Genomic DNA, 17,425 nt, shown 5'->3' with positions numbered 1-17,425 from the left:
TAATGGCTGTTATTAGTGGTTATCAGTACCATAGAATGGCTTCAGATTGTGCCAGTAGGTTATTATCACCAAGTGAATCCTAACCCTAAAGTGATTCCTTTTCCCCCATGGAATTAATACATTTATTTATGTGTAATCTGAAAATAATTTCTGTAGTTCTTCATGTACTGTAAAATTAAACAAATAAAAATAAAATGACCTGCATGTTGCTAATATTAGACAAACCAAAAACAAGTAATCTCATATCCTGTCAACTGAGTTGTAGAATCCTCTCCCTATAAATGATATTTAATTCTTTGTGAATTAATGCCGATCATTCTTAAATAAGATTCTTGTGTAACAAACTTAGTTTTATGCACAAAACTATGACAAAAATCGTACTAAATCAGGAAATAAAACAGCGTGATTGGCTGTAAGGAGAGGGGAGACAGAGGAAACTCTGAGTTTACTGAAGAAAACCTGCTGCTGACCAGATTAGCTCTGGGAAAATGTTACTACGGCGACTGAAACAGAGGTTGAGGAAACTCTCTTCATCAAATGAAAAACTCAGTTTACCTGTTTACAGGTGTAGAAACCTTAGAGTAAAATGCTTTGTGAGATGGACCCCAGAGATCGATGGAGGATGAATCTCTCTGAGTCAGATCAGTGTAATTTTATTTAACAAAAATCTAGAAGATCACATTCTGGATTAGCAGCTATTTGAAAGATCAATATTGCATGTCATAGAAGATCATCTGTGTTCTATAATATCCCCAAACCAAATGAAGTAATCCAGGCATCCAACTGTAATCCCACCTTTCCTGGTGAGAACAGAGCGGAAGTAAAGCCTGAAAGAAGAGGCTGTTAGAGAGGAAGGAGTTTGTTTTGATCATCCTGAAATGCTTCAAATCAGAAGCAGTGGAAACTTATTCCGCTGTTGCAGTTTTACCAACCAGGGCTTTAAGTGGATGTGTGTAAAGTGGAAAGACAATGAGCTAAACTACTGGACTAAAGTCTCCACCTATAGTTACCATGATCTGCTTATGTGCCGGAAAAATGAATCATGTAAAATGAAAGAACAGGCGTAGAAAATTTATTTGCCTTTGGTAGGAACTGCACTGCCTCTATTTTAACCATAGGCTCAACAGACTTTTTATCAAAGTGAAGGCTGAAGCAAAGAGAGTATTTCCAGAACCAAAAAACAATGTCTGCTCTTTGAAAGGGAAAAAACGATCTTGCAGAAATCCATCCATCCAATGCTTTAGAAATGTTGATGAGGATAAAACCATTGCCGTTTACAGGGTGGGTCCATAGTCCATCACTTTTGGAGCCAGGAGTGGTACGTTTGTGAAACCAGTAGCTACCCATCGATTTTACAGGGATATTTAAACACAGGTACTGAGTTCAAGACTTGATTTGAGACTGTGTTCAACTGATTACGTCATAGTGCGGCACCAAGGCCTTTTCTGATTGGAAGACTCCTCGTTATGCGGCCGACAAATGCAGGCTTCTTTTTGTCTGTATTGAAGGACAGGTCCGCTCCGCTCTATCCTCCATAGCCTTGGGTATCCCATGATTCATTGCGAGTCCAAGCAAACTGGCTGCTCTGTACTCAGAGGAAAAGGGGAAATGGCGCTGAACAGTGGTGAATATTGGAAGTGCAGTTTAACATAATCCAGTCTGTGAATAGTTCCGTCTGAAATGAATGAAAATAATTGTTTTAATGGTTATTGAGTCAGATATGTGGCGGTAATGTTTGGTTTATTGAAAGGTTTTATCTGTCCCGTTGTAAATGGGTCTTGCTGACAATAAACTCAGATTCCAACATCTCTGCAGTTTGGGGACTATAAATCTGATATCTGAGAGGATGGTACTGCTGCTGAAGCTCCTCAGAAATATTATTAGCACCCAGAACAATAGTGAGAAGTTCAGCTTTGTGTGTCAATTGAAACGGTTGGTTGAAAGTCAGAGAAGGATGGACCTGTTTAAATCCATAGCCTCCTTATTTTCACAGACCTCCAAGGACCCGGTCTACCTGGATGGGACCTCTGAAATTGAGCACAGCCTGAAGAGATATTCTTGCAATTATCAAAAAATCATTACAAAACTGTATCCGCATTTACGGCCTTCCTGTGGTAGAGATCGGTATAATGCTTCAGCAGTGTATTGTGACTATTAAAGATTTAGAAATATACTAGCTTTAATGTGAACCTTTATTTTTTTTGGAAAAATAACTTGACTTGCCAACACTGACTAAAAAAGTTCTGCAATGATTGTTTGCACAGTGGATTATAGAAGCCCCACCGGGTGGTCTCACCTTAGTTGTAGGGAAGCGGCTGTTCCAACCGTTGCATTTCCAAATTCACCCAAGTGGTGCCCGACTTTACATGAGTGAATAAAGTGAATGTGATTGCTCATTTATCAAGGGGGCGGGATTGTTGTGGCGGAAGGTTCGCAGGCAAGTTTGATTGTGGCCGGTTTATCGGAAGCATCTTGCTAACCAGTTAGCAACTTAGTGCTACTTGGTCCCAATGGGAAATTCCATTGGGACCAAGTAGCACTAAATTGGTGCCTTAGAAACGACGCTGTCAAGGAACGCTATGGACAGAGGAAACATGCAAGAGGAGGAGAGTTTAGTGTCGGAGGTCGTGGATGAGTCTCATCCGTCATCCATTTTTTATTTAGAGGAGGAAAGCGGGGACGAAGATGTTGTGGAAGAGGACGCCAGGGCGGCAGAAGCTTGGTTTGGTGTAGAAGGCTTCCAGCCGTACATGTTTGAGCCCTTGCCTCGCAACGCTGCCAGTTCTGTTAGCTCTACGCCTGCCGAAGACACAGACGTCCATCCCCGTGAACACTGGGACGGAACTCAATGGGAAAGGAAAGGATTCTGATTTCTGATTTCAACCGTTGCGTATATTAGCTGCGACATATGAATCAAGATGCTATGACCCAAAAAATTTGATTGACAGATGACCGTTGATACATGATTGGCCGAATTTAGGTGTTCAGGCTGACGTAGAACTAACTGGCCAGCATAAAAAAAAGGAAGAAAAACACAGATTTTAAGACCGGATTTTTTTTTTTTAAATAGACATTTTCATTTTTTCTTGTCTGATAAAGAGAACATTTATATACAAGTTTAAGCCAGAATGATTTGAAATTTAAATATGACTTTCCTACAACTGTAAAGAGGAAGTTGCGTTCCCTTCTGGCGGTTTGCGAACAGAGATAGTTGTTGTAAGTTCCAAGCCCTAGAATCTGATGTATTAATGATAAAATTACATAAAAATTACATAAAAAAAATTTCAAAGTGCTATGAAACAATAACAGCTAAAAAGATTATAAATAAACTGGAAAAAATAAAATATGAATCAAAAACCTGGAGAAGCTAAATTTATCGGCCAGACTTCACAGCCTTTGTCCCTGAATTCTGCAAATCAAGAAAGAGAAACTCCTGAGTTATACTAAACATTTAGGGAATAACCATCCACAGATTAATTATTTATGAGTAAATTCTACCTGATGAATTTATGAATCAGAAAGCTAAATATGACTAAAGGAAATGAATAAATTATTTATAGAAGGTAATGGTTTTCTTAAGGTAGATGAAAATATCTTTATTAAATGATTAAACATATTAAGAGTGTTTATTTCTCAGGATTAAACACTGGATTAAATCAACTTTTATGTAAAGTAAAACTCTTAAGATTTGGAGACTTGTCTATTAGTAAGAAAACAAAGAGACAGCTTGACAGGTGATGCTTTTCAAAGAGTTGGAAGAATGAACTCGTGTCTAGACTGACCTTCTGAGTCTGACTGGACATTTTTCCATATGGCTGCAGGCGTCCGTCTTCAGTCCGTCTTTCATCACAGCGGATCCAGACCCAAACGTCCCGCCTGCCTGTGAAACATGCAGATCCTCTGGTGACTTTTGCTGCTGATCGCTGCAATAGAGGCTGGTGGGAAAACAGGAAAGCATTTTGGATTTAAAATACACAATAAGATTCTCTGTAAATATCTGAAATGAGCTACATAGACCTATATAGAGATATCGATCTATATAGCTGTACGTTTATTTTGTAGAGGAAAATATGCACATGGGTGCTACAGAAGAAGTGAGAGAGAAGCTGGTAGTGTGCGTTCGACTTCAGTGACACTTTCTAACACGGTGTGATCGATGTCTTTACTGTATGTGAGTGCCGGAAAACTAAACACTAGAGATTAGTTTAGGAATTTATGATCAATTAATTATCTTAGAGAAGAGAAGATACTTTTAATGAAATCTAGATTTTGGGACGGTCCTTGTTTTCAGAATGTATAAGTCAATATCTAATATTTTTGTACTCAGACGTTGCTTTCTGCCGTAGCGATGCAGAATTGTACACAGACTAGAGAAATATGTGTCTGTTTAAGCTCCTGAGTGAAATTGGTGCAACAAACTGTACTGTATCTTTTTTTCTGCAAAGCGACCCTCCTGAAACAAAGACGGTGAATTATATTTTATAGTGCGTGTGAATAGCAGACATAACCGGTTATTAATGGAAACACCTTACAGTTAATTCCCATAGCAGTTTACTTTGTTTTGCATTGCTTTAATGTACATTTGGCATGAATTGTGTTTGTTTTTTTGCTTTTTACTCTGTGGTGCTATCCGCCTGTAGAAGCACGGTGATCTGGATGTATTTTGGACTGCCTGGCGGATAAAAAGGTTTTCCACTGCAGCGTTGATGTTTGCAGTAAACCTTGGCGTGCTTCTTGATGCTGACTTGAAACAAAGTTGTTTCAGTTCCTAAGCTGGAGCACATGCTAAGTGAAGCAACAGATTTCCTGCCTTTTGCTCAGAGATGGAGCTTTGCAGCAGCTGCTAAACACCGTCCCACAAACGCTATTCACTGCTGTAAAATTGCCAAAAAAAGACAAACAACCATCAGATACATTTTAACAACTGGTGCTATTTAAAAGAAAAAAAGTTGGAAAAAAAAAACATCTGTGGTGCTTTTTTTTATTTCTTTGTTCTCTTGCTTCAGACAAAATGTAGCTTCTCAGTCCTCTACTGTAGATCGCTGTCTGGCGGCTCAATCAACCCCCGGCGCTCACAGGAGCCAGACGTTTGTTTTCTCCACCGTCCTATCAGGGAAATTCCTAAAACCCAATTAGATCAACTTTTTGAAGTGAAACATTTTGAGGCAAGTAACTTTAACAAAGCTTCGATTTGATTGAACTTTCTTTGGGTCAGGGCTTCTACATCAGCTGCATTGATTGGTGCAAAAAGCATCTACACATTGTCTTTGGTGCTGAGTGTAACATTCATACAACATTTTGATATTTAATATTGTCCATTAACTTCCCTATAGACCAGGGGTCGGCAACCCAAACTGTTCAAAGAGCGATATTGGACCAAAAAAAACAAATATATCTGGAGTAAAGGTCCTAAATAAGCCTCATATGGAAACATGGTGTATTAGTCCACTATACAAAAGGTGGGCGCTAGGCTTACCGCACCCTGACCTCACTGCTGGAAGATGGCAGGAGGGAGGGGTTACTATATTTGTGCAAAAATGGCCGCTCCCAGACTCAGTGATCAGGACGAAAATTATTATTATTTATATTTTTTTACTGATTAAAGCTAAATTCATTAAATCAACGCTAACATATTAGTTTTAGGTATAGATAATGATCCACTGATTATTCCTTGATGACCCGACTTTTCCTTTAAATGTTTATCTTAAAGCGAATGTCGCATTATGTGACTCTGCTGATATTTGGTGCTTTAAGTTTAAATTCCATTACAACATTAATGTATTAGGTTTTGTTACATTGATGAAATTATAGAAACACAATAAAGGAATAAGATTTTTGTTATTTTCATTTTGAGGATTTGGGGGGAAAATGGAAGAAAGTTCCCATCAATGCATCAGAGCGCTACCTGTGCAATCTATGAATTCTATCTTTGCTATCCTCTAATTTATCCAGAAGTTCTTCAATTTCACTTTTTCAAATTCACTTTTTCTCTCCCAGCTTGGTGGTCGGCTGCATATTTAGCATGCCTTCCCTGGAAAGGCCTTTCCTTATGACTCTTTTTTATTTGACAACTTCTCATTCCAGGGCAAACATGCAGGCAATCCTTCCTCATTGGTAGTGAAAGCAAATGATTCCCTCCATTCTTCTTTGAATCCTCTGTTCTCATCAGCTATCTTCCTTTTGTCCCCTTTGGGATCCATATCCTGAGACACAGCCACCTGCCTGGCACCGCGCCGCGCTGAAACTTGTGTCGCAGGCTATGATGTAAATCTTCAGTCACACAAATGTTTAAATTTAATTGTTTAAATGTACTGAATATACAACATTTTACAACATTGGAAAATATATAAAATGTTTGTTTGACCTCCTGTACACCATATTAAAACAAACAGTTTTTTAAAAGCTCCCGCGAGCTGCTAAAAAGCTGTGTGCGGCTCTGGAGCCGCGGGTTGCCGACCCCTGGCATAGAGGCTTTCAGACAGTCAGAGAAGGCTCCCCTGCTGGCAGCAGATCGTAGATCCAGTCACTAAAACCTCTCCAAAACCAACAAATAGATGGATGTACCACAAGTAGTGATTCTGTGTTTTGATACCGGAGAAAACATCTTTCTGTGATTCCAATCTTTGTTGTTACTGCCTTGAGAACATGTCAAATCCATCAGAAATTGATGGGGGTTTTTATAAATATAAAATGCAATACAAGTGGAAGAAGAACAAACTAAACTCATTTCTCCTGATTGTTCTGTCTTCCAGCAGATTTCAACTTGTATTTAAAACATTACTAACATTATTTTTTCATCATAGGCATCAACAACTATGTACCTCAAGATATCTCTTCATTAAAATCTGAAGTGCGCATGTGTACGCTGTACATTTCTGTCACCTTTAAGAAGTCCATCCTCATGACGCTTTTTATATTGGTTTGCACAAATACTAATAGGAATGTATGGCTACTGTATTTCCTGTTCACCCCCCTCCTAAGCCCCACCCCTTTACCCAAAAACATGGAAGAAACTGAACTGAACAAAGTTTTGTATTTTAAATGTCTTGGTATGCTTGTTGTAGTTGTATATTCAGAATGGTGTATATTACATCAGTTTTTATTTAATAAATATGTTTAAATTTTCTAACTGGACTCTTAGATTTTTTTTCTAATTAACTGTAAACTCAATTCAATTTAATGCAGTTTATTTCTTTAGGGCGAATTCACAACACATGTCATCTCAAGGCACCAGATCAACCAGTCAGATTGATTAAGTTTTCTATCTAGGAAAAACCAGCTGATTGCATCGACTCATTGACTCTCAGCAATCCCTCACACTAAGCATGCTTGTAGCGACAGTGGAGAGGAAAAACTCCCTTTGAACTGGAAGAAATCAGCAGAACCAGGCTCAGTGTGAGCGGCCATCTGCTGAGGCCGACTGGGGTTCAAGGAGACAGAAGCAGACATAGAAAAAGAAGCATAGATACAAAAAGTAAGTATAAAAGGCGGCCCCGTCCAGGAAACACACAGCCAGGCAGACAAGCTCCGACTCAGCTCCCATGTCAGAGGATGAAGAGAGCACATCCAGTTAGTCACAGTCAGAGAAACAGGACTACACTGAAAAACAGGCCAAGCTCCAACATCTAGAAACAAAGGTGTTGATGGCAGCAGCACAACTGATATTTCTCTCCAGGATGGAGTCACAGCCAAACAGGAACAGACCAGATGAAGCTACTATGAGAAAAAGCAGAGAGAGCAGAACGTTAGAGATTGAACTAACAGATTCTGCAGAGTGGGAGAATAGAGATAGAATGAAGCAGAATGATGAAAAAGGGGTCCCTATGTCCTCCAGCAGTCTAAGCCTATAGCAGCATAACTATAGAGATAGCTCAGGATAACCTGAGCCACTCTAACTAGAAGCTTTATCAAAAAGGAAAGTTTTAGGCCTAGCCTTAAAAGTAGACAGGGTGTCTGCCTCACGGACTAAAACTGGTAGTTGGTTCCACAGGAGAGGAGCCTGATAACTAAAAGATCTGCCTCCGTTTCTACTTTTAGAAATTCTAGGAACCACTAGTAAACCTGCAGATTGAGAGCGGAGTGCTCTGAACCAACCATTTGTTTCTGGTAACTTTTCCAGTTGGACTTGAATTTCACATTAAGGATGGGTTTTAGTTTCATGTCTGCATGGAAATTTTGAAGGTAGATTTGTTTCTTAATTACTCAGTAAAAGAAAAAAACTGCTTTTTTCTGTTTGTTTGCAACTTATTTTTGATTAAAATATAAAGACACTAATGTCCAATATACTATACGGTCTTCACCAAAAAAAACTTAACTTCAATTAAAGCTGCTTCAAACAAAAACATTTACTCCTATCAAAAAACATTTAGAAAGAAAAAATATATTTTTTACATTGTAATACTTTTTTTTCTTTGTTTGATAAGTTTTTCTAATTAAAGGATTGTTTTATTAATTAAACATCATCCAGGTGGCCTGGATAAAGAATTTGGGGGCCGTGTCTGGCCCGCCGGCCTTGACTTTGAATATGTGCTAGATGTTACCACATAAGCTGTAAGAAAGACTTTGAAAGGGAGGCAAATACTTTTTCACACCAGTGTAGAGAGGTTAATATATTTCATTGCTCTTCCCCCTGTCCTGATTAAGTCAATTTAAACAAGACTACTTTGATTTATCCAAATTAAAAGCAAACACTAAAATTTCCATAGCCAAGAGGTGGAAACCAGCATCAAAATACGAATGATAATGTCCTTTATGCATAAGTTAGGCTGTCGTAGGACATAAGTTCTGGACTTGTTATAAATACTCTATACGCCCAAAATTGGAAAAATACATAGAAAGTTCAGCATATGCCAGCGTCTAAGGAGATTCTGGGACGTCATAAATCGTCAAGGTATGACAGGGCCATACACTTAACGTATGTCAACGATCAGATAACTTACCTGTAACTTATTCCCCACGCACGGTATACACTGGCATACACAGGCATAGGTTGTACTTGCCGTATGTCGACATACTTCAGCATGTTTCAGCGTACTCATAAGTTATTCAAAACGTACCCATAACTTATCCAAAGTATGCCAGCATTTTTGCCAGATTTTTCTTACGTCAGGCATACGCTGGTCTAAATCGCCAAGGTGTGACAGGGGCTTAATAAAGCTTAGGCAATTTAATGTTTTTCAGCCAGACGCTGCCAATCTTCTATCAGTCTGCTCCGGAGAGTCTGATCTCTTCCTCTATCATCTGCTAGGGAAACAGCATCAGAGCAAATTACAGAAAGAAGCTCAACCAGCTGATAAAGAAGAACGGTGTTCTGTCAGATGAGCATATCCGTCAGACCAGCATACCCAGAGTCAATACCCATTTATTCCTTAAGTTTATCCCTTTAGTTTTGTATGAAAAAATTTACTTTAAACTACCTCATCTGTTGTCTATCCCTTTAGTCATGTACAAAAAAAAATATTTTATTACTTATTTTTTGGTGTTTTTTCTAAGCGTATGGCGATCTAACATTAAATTGTTATTTTGTACATGACTAAAGGGATACACACCCATTGAGGTATAGTTTAAAGTCTATTTGTTGTACAAAACTAAAGGGATAAACCCAAATCTGACATCTTGCACATGCGTATGGAGTATGGGTATGCAGGTCTGACGGGGTATGCTGATCTGACAGAACATTGGCTCTTTTCTAGAAACTAGGACCTAGAACCTCTTGAGATGATTTCACAGAGAAGGATTCTTTCTAAATTGAAAAAAAGTTTTGACAACAGAGAGCCTCCTCTTCATCAGACTGTTAAACACCAGCAGAGTGTCTTCAGTCAGAGGCTTAAGACAGACCTCTACAGAGAATCCTTCCTGCCTACAGCATCAACACCTACAACAACTGGACAAACAGAAAAACCTATGAGTTAACAGCCTCTAATATTCTTTTGGGATTTACAAAGGATTTCTGAGTTGAACTGAATAAAGATTGTGCAGAAATCAAGACATAAATCATTTTAATGAGCAGCCAGTTCACCTGAGCAGGTGTTTTCTCCTATTTCCATTTTTTGTAGTGACCACTTCCATTGAACCAGTACAAAGGAGTTTTAGAGCCAGGCTAAAGATTCTTTTTTTCTATTTCGAGAATAAAGTCATAACATTACGAGAATAAAGTCATAAAATTATGACAATAAAGTTGTAAAAAATTTGAGGATAAGTTGACTTTATTAACAACATTATGACAATAAAGTTGTAACATTACAAGGATAGTCGTAACATTACGAGAATGAAGTAATAACATTACGAGAATAAAGTGGTAACAATTTGAGAATAAAGTCGTAACACTACAAGAATAGTCGTAACATTATGAGAATAAAGTCGTAACATTACGAGAATAAAGTCGTAACATTACGAGAATAAAGTGGTAACATTATGAGAATAAAGTTGTAACATTAGGAGAATAAAGTGGTAACATTATGAGAATAAAGTGTTAACATTACGAGAATAAAGTTGTAACATTAGGAGAATAAAATCGTAACATTACGAGAATAAAGTCGTAACATTACGAGAATAAAATCGTAACATTACGAGAATAAAGTCATAACATTACGAGAATAAAGTGGTAACTTTATGAGAATAAAGTTGTAACATTACGAGAGTAAAGTTGTAACATTATGAGAATAAAGTTGTAACATTAGGAGAATAAAGTCGTAACATTACGAGAATAAAGTGTTAACATTATGAGAATAAAGTTGTAACATTAGGAGAATAAAGTCGTAACATTATGAGAATAAAGTGGTAACATTATGAGAATAAAGTGTTAACATTACGAGAATAAAGTTGTAACATTAGGAGAATAAAATCGTAACATTACGAGAATAAAGTCGTAACATTACGAGAATAAAATCGTAACATTACGAGAATAAAGTCATAACATTACGAGAATAAAGTGGTAACTTTATGAGAATAAAGTTGTAACATTACGAGAGTAAAGTTGTAACATTATGAGAATAAAGTTGTAACATTAGGAGAATAAAGTGTTAACATTATGAGAATAAAGTTGTAACATTAGGAGAATAAAGTCGTAACATTACGAGAATAAAGTCATAACATTACGAGAATAAAGTGTTAACTTTATGAGAATAAAGTCGTAACATTATGAGAATAAAGTGTTAACATTATGAGAATAAAGTTGTAACATTAGGAGAATAAAGTCGTAACATTACGAGAATAAAGTGTTAACATTATGAGAATAAAGTTGTAACATTAGGAGAATAAAGTCGTAACATTACGAGAATAAAGTCATAACATTACGAGAATAAAGTTGTAACATTAGGAGAATAAAGTCGTAACATTAGGAGAATAAAGTCATAACATTACGAGAATAAAGTGGTAACTTTATGAGAATAAAGTTGTTACATTACGAGAATAAAGGTGTAACATTACCTGAATAAAGTTGTAACATTACGAGAATAAAGTCGTTACATTAAGAGAATAAAGTTGTAATATTACGAGAATAAATTTGTAACATTACAAAAAGTCATCATACAACAACCCGTTTCAGAAAGAAAGCTTGGAGCTCGGCCCAGCAGATGACGGACGACCAGCTCCACCAATCAGCAACCTGAGTCCACTTTGACATCCCGCCTAGTTTGATGCTGCTGCTAAAAGATTTCCTTATTTGTCAAACCAATACCAAAGTATAAGTTCACATGATGCTCCACATTCCTCATTTTAGGGAAGACAGGACTTCTTGTAAGAGTTGTCATAAAATACAACTTGTTTCTCGTAATTTTAGGACTTTATTTTCTTAATATTACAACATATATTCTTGTAATCTTATGACTATTCTCGTTGTGACTTTTTTCTCGTAATAATACGAGTTTATTATCGTAATCTTACGACTTCATTCCCGTAAATTTACGACTTTATTCTCATAATTGTACAACTTTATGCTCGGAATTTTTAAGACGTTATTCTCGTAATTTTCTGACTTTTTTTCTCATATTTTTACTACTTTATTCTCATAATGTTAAGACTTTATTCTCAAAATAGAAGAAAATAAATCTCTTGCCTGGCCCTAATACTCCATAATAAACCAGAAATTGTTCACCCTAAATTTTCCTTTTTGAAACGATAAAAATTATTACTTTGATTGAAACTGTTTTTACATCGTGTCTTTGCGATTTAGTGGAAAATGGTTTTAGTGTTTCCAAATGTTGGCATTGCATTGTGGGAGTTGTATGATTGACACCGGCGCCATTTTGCTCCTGCTTGCTCTGCCTCCATTGTGTGAGAGACAGATAGTAAATATCGGACATAGCCGCAGAACCACAACACACCGAAACGCTGCGAAGCTAAAGTTGAAAACTCGGCGCGGGTAAGTGAACATTTTCACTCATTTTTAAACATCAGGATGTCCTTCATCATTCTGCGTTTGGATAAGGGAGGCTGGGGATATTTCAGGAAGTTTAAATAATGTCTGATTTCGACGCTGAGGTGAGGGGAAAGCAGCTGCCTCGATGCCCAGACTGGGAGGAAAACCGCTCCGCGGCTCCACAGCGCAGCTAGCTGCTCTACTTTCAGCGCCTTCTGTCTGACTTCCCTCTCGTATATGGCGTCTCTCTGCTCGCCTCTAGCGGCGGTCAGATCCCTTAATGTGTCTCCCGTGGTTTGTCGGTAGTTTTATGTATCCATGTTTTGTTTTTATCTGGAAAACCGTCCATGTTTCCGTATTGTTGTTCGGCTCTATATCAGTAGGCTGCTTGGCTTCCGTCTGCGGCCATAATGTTGCGCTAAGAGGGCGGGGCTAAGAGGAGCTGTATGAAAGGCTATTGGTCGACAAATCCAGCACCAGCTACCCGGATTGGTGGATTTTTTATATTTTTTACTTCTCTCAGATTCTGATTGGGTTAAGAGTTTTTGATTGGTTTATTTATTTAGCGAGGGAAGAAAAACATTTGATGTGGTTTAACCACTGATCTCTATTTATTCCCTGGATTGCTGATTGCTCGTTGGTAGTACGGGGTTAAAGGGAAGCCACCGGCCGCCATATTGGTACTCCCTAGTTTCACCGGTCGTATTGTAAACAATCCGTGCGCTACAGCATCGAACAACGATGAGGTTCTCATTTTTAGGGGGACTTGAGCTTTTTAAAATAAAGATAAATTCATCACATATCATTATTGGAATATTTAACTTATAATAAAAAATAGGCCCATCACATTGCAGAGTCATTATGAAGTCAATGAAGTCTATAAATCATGTAATATAACATATTATAAAAATCCATCACAATAAAGTTAATGTGTTAATGGAGCATAGTAAAACAGAGGAGCCAAAAGTGATTATGATAATTGATTATGTACGATGGTAAATCTTACATGTCTGATTATATATATATATATATATATATATATATATATATATATATATATATATATATATATATATATATATATATATATATGTATATGTGTGTGGGGTCAAATGTTTGAGTTGCTTTTTTTTCTCGTCAATATAACATGCAATGTATTTCAGCTCATAACTCTGACAAATGAGAAATAGAGCAAACTCTACAACAGCGACAGCATCATCCACTTAATACAGAATTACTACATTGACATTTCTATTTCCTCTATTTTCTAACATTAGACCCAATGCCAGTGGCTCACTCAGTCAATGTCTTCCAGTCAGTCTGAGATAGCCAGACTAATGTTACGCTACAGACTACACTATAGGATCCATCGGCTATAGATGGATTTATTGGTTAGTTCATCCACTGATTGGGAAATTACCTGTGGAACGTCTTCCTGCAGCCAGAAAACTGCTGGTTTTAGCAGCTAAATGCTACACATTTTTACTGATTTTTACATTTTTACTGCGTGTCTCTGTGGGAGTGGGGAGGGCTAACATGGCGGATGCTGGCTTCACTTTTTTCAGGTAGTCAACAATCCAGTGAATAGAGATCAGTGGGTTTATCCCTGAGCTGTAGCTAGGCGGTCCAATATATAATTATAGGTTCAAATGGTGACTCCTCCTTGGTTTAGATCAAATGGTGTTAAACAATGTAGGGGAAACAATTTTGGAAATTATTTTTACTGTTCTATTGCCAGAAAACTCCCACTAAGGTACAGCTTGGTCAAAATGCAGCAAAAACGATCTAGAAAGAAGTGAGAAATTCTTAAAATAAGTGTATTTAGCCTTCATTTTAGTAGGTAAATCAGAATATTTGCAAATGGAATGAGTGTTTTTATGCTTCAAATAAGAAAATTAGATATTCACTTGAAATAAGACAATGCAATTACTTTTTCTTATTTTAAATGTAAATTGTCTTGTTCCATTGGCAAAGTTTCTCACTGAACTCTTCAATTCAAGATATTAATGCACTTATTTTAAATAAAAAATTACTTATTGAGATTTCATTGTTTTACGGTGTGGAAAGAAGTGATATCACAAAAAAAATAAAGTAAAGACTTTTCAGATGTCCTCCAGGGAGGTCCTCAAGACTATTTATAATAAAGTTCAGATTGTATACACTTCATCAACTAATTTAGTCAAACTCATTCCAAAAAAAAAACAAGTCCAGTGGATTGTTTTTTAAGGATTTAAGATTAAAAAAAATTTTTTTCTCCATCAGTATTCTCTATCCAGAACTTCTCAAGTGGAAAAGTTTTAGTTTCAACCAGTTTAATTTCGTGAAAAATCTTCTTTAAGGAACTTTTGGCTCCGATTATTAATCATTAATTGCAGCCGTGGTTCAGATGAGACATCAAGCTTTGTTCCAAAGGTATGGAGGTTTTAAATTCTGCTGACTGGACATTAACCTTTTATGCTGGGACAGATCTATTCACTCTGCGAATAGTTCTGCATAATAATTATTGTTGTTATTTTTGCTTTCAGGTGATAATTTGTCCTGATGGCTCGTACCAAGCAGACGGCTCGTAAGTCCACTGGAGGAAAAGCTCCTCGTAAGCAGCTGGCCACCAAGGCTGCCCGCAAGAGCGCGCCCTCCACCGGTGGAGTCAAGAAGCCGCATCGCTACAGGTGAGCCTCAATGACGGGCAGCTAGCCGTCACTCGGCTGCTTGCTCTGTGTCAGCCGCTCCACCGATAAGACATAGGGAAGCTCTCTGATATTCCAGAAATTAGGATTGTTACAGGCTTTGATCGCCCAGGTCGTCTCTCTCTCTAAAAGCTTTTAGCATCTCAAACACCACAGCTAGCTTACTTTGCTAACAGGATTGGAAGTTTCTGCCGGATGGTGTTTTTTTCCCAGGATTTTTCCATGGTTTGTTCTGGTGTAGCTAGCGGATCTGCCTGGGTCCTTCTTCATGCCAGTGACGCTACATGATTGCCAAACATTGCCACATGATGAAAACATTGTGGTTGCCCAGACAACGATAATAACGTCCCGCAGTTTTACCAGAAGTTTTACCTGATCGATAAAAAAAACTGAAAAAAAATCAGTTTCTGGTGAACAAAGTAGCTGTGCTCACTAGCTAACAGGTTAGCCTCTTTTAGCTCGCTCAGTTAGCCATATTAAGCTACACTACATTTAAATTTGTGTTCATTTTCTACACGTAGAATAACTGTTTATTTGTTTAAAAGCTCTATGAAAGTCATTTTTAAGATGTTCCATTTGTCCTCCTCTGCCCTCAGATCTTTATAAAAAGAATAAAACTAAGCTGAGACTTTTTTGTCCCCTCAGTCAGTCTTAGAAGGCAGGATTTTCCTTCCAGACTGACAATGATTGTTTTCTACTTTCAGCTACTTTAGATCGCCAATGAAATGTAAAATACTAGTAAATAGAGGTAATAATATGTTGAGACTCAAAAAGAGATTTGATCCTGAAAAAACGGGTTCAATACAGTTTGTCTGAGTGGAGTTGCCATATGATGACGTCATAAGAAAGGGCGGGGCTCCAAGCAGATCTGGTACCTAAACTGGCCGGAAGAAACGGTTTCTTCCAGTAACTTCCAGAAGAAATTGAAAAAAGAAAACTTTCTTCCTCTTGTGAAACTCAACCCTGATTGCTAAATGTATTCAGTAGAAAACAAAGCTCTAAACCTCGTCTCAGATGTTTCTGTCTACGTTTCCCACTCCAGAATGTTCCTTAGAACAGCTGTTATTCCTCTTCCTGGTTCTACTGGAGTCCACTGGGTTGCTTTGCTCCCAGTTTGATGCTGTCCAGTAGAAACCAGTTTGCTTTCAGGCAGTTTATGGTCTCCTCAGTAACAGCTTCCACTGCAAAAACAACCTTAAAATGAGTCAAACATTCTTAAAATGAGTGTATTTACCCTTAATTTGGGGGCTTAAATAAGATGATCTGCCAATAATTAGCTTTCACATTCAAATAAGATATTTAGATATGATGCTGTAGTATGACACTGCAGGTCTTTTTTTTCTTATGTCAAATGTAAATTATCCTGTTCCTTTGGCAAAGTGTCTCACTTATCTGCTCAATTCAAGAAAAAATGCACCTATTGTAATAAAAAATGGACTTATTTAATGTAATTTTCTTAAATCGAACTGTTTGGTTTTTGGTGAGACCAAAAAAAGATCCGATTTCTTTGAGGAGCAGAAAGTGGTCTGGTTCCAGCTGAACTCTTATTTCAGCAGTTCAGGAACTTTCTGCAGAACTGGTTAGCGCGTCTTCAGCTCTGCCCTAAGCTTTAGTTAACGATCTGAGAGTTAAACGCTATGATGATCAGATAGAAACAGATGTTTCTAGGGGAGCTTGGTGTAATAAAACGTCTGCAGCCGTCGCTCCGTCGGCTTGTCTCTTCCTAACGAGTCTTGCTGTGTGTTTCAGGCCCGGTACCGTGGCTCTCAGGGAGATCCGTCGGTACCAGAAATCCACTGAGCTGCTGATCCGTAAGCTGCCCTTCCAGCGCCTGGTGAGGGAGATCGCTCAGGACTTCAAGACCGACCTGCGTTTCCAGAGCGCCGCCATCGGAGCGCTGCAGGTGAATAAACCTTTAGATCAACGCAGACCCTCAGCTGCTGACTCAGACCCCTGACCCAAACCCACTCCTTTGTTCTGCAGGAGGCCAGCGAGGCCTACCTGGTGGGGCTGTTCGAGGACACCAACCTGTGCGCCATCCACGCCAAGCGCGTCACCATCATGCCCAAAGACATCCAGCTGGCACGCCGCATCCGCGGAGAGCGAGCTTAGACGCCTCCTGATGCTTCTTGTCCTGTTTTTGCCCCCCCCACCCCCCAGTAGACATTAGGCTGATAATGAGCAGATAGAACCATGTTGAGTCGGTCTCTCCTAGAGGTTTTTTCGTCTTTGTAGGCTACCTTTTCTTTGCATGTTTTGTGGATCCAATACACATGTGCGCATATCTGATGTGTGTCACTGGATTTAACTGTGCTTCCTAACGTGGAGCCCCCCCTCCTCCCCCTCACTGAACTCACCTGTTTGGTCTCAGTCTGCAGCA

The 17,425-nt window shown here is 38.3% G+C and overlaps 1 protein-coding gene across 1 annotated transcript; it reads left to right on the top strand.

Moving 5' to 3' along the window:
- Positions 1-12,204: 12,204 nt before the first annotated feature.
- On the top strand, positions 12,205-17,204 carry LOC119777360 (histone H3.3A). The gene is made up of 4 exons (XM_038276207.1): positions 12,205-12,361; positions 14,884-15,027; positions 16,795-16,948; positions 17,029-17,204. Exons 2-4 carry the CDS (start codon positions 14,900-14,902, stop codon positions 17,155-17,157), a joined length of 411 nt encoding a protein of 136 aa, XP_038132135.1. The 5' UTR covers positions 12,205-12,361; positions 14,884-14,899; the 3' UTR covers positions 17,158-17,204.
- Positions 17,205-17,425: the final 221 nt, after the last annotated feature.

This window comes from Cyprinodon tularosa, unplaced genomic scaffold, assembly GCF_016077235.1.
Source record: "Cyprinodon tularosa strain WSP-4 unplaced genomic scaffold, ASM1607723v1 ctg1229, whole genome shotgun sequence".
NCBI lineage: Eukaryota > Metazoa > Chordata > Actinopteri > Cyprinodontiformes > Cyprinodontidae > Cyprinodon > Cyprinodon tularosa.
Note: the sequence above shows the minus strand (reverse complement) of the source record. Positions and strands in the feature narration are given on the sequence as shown.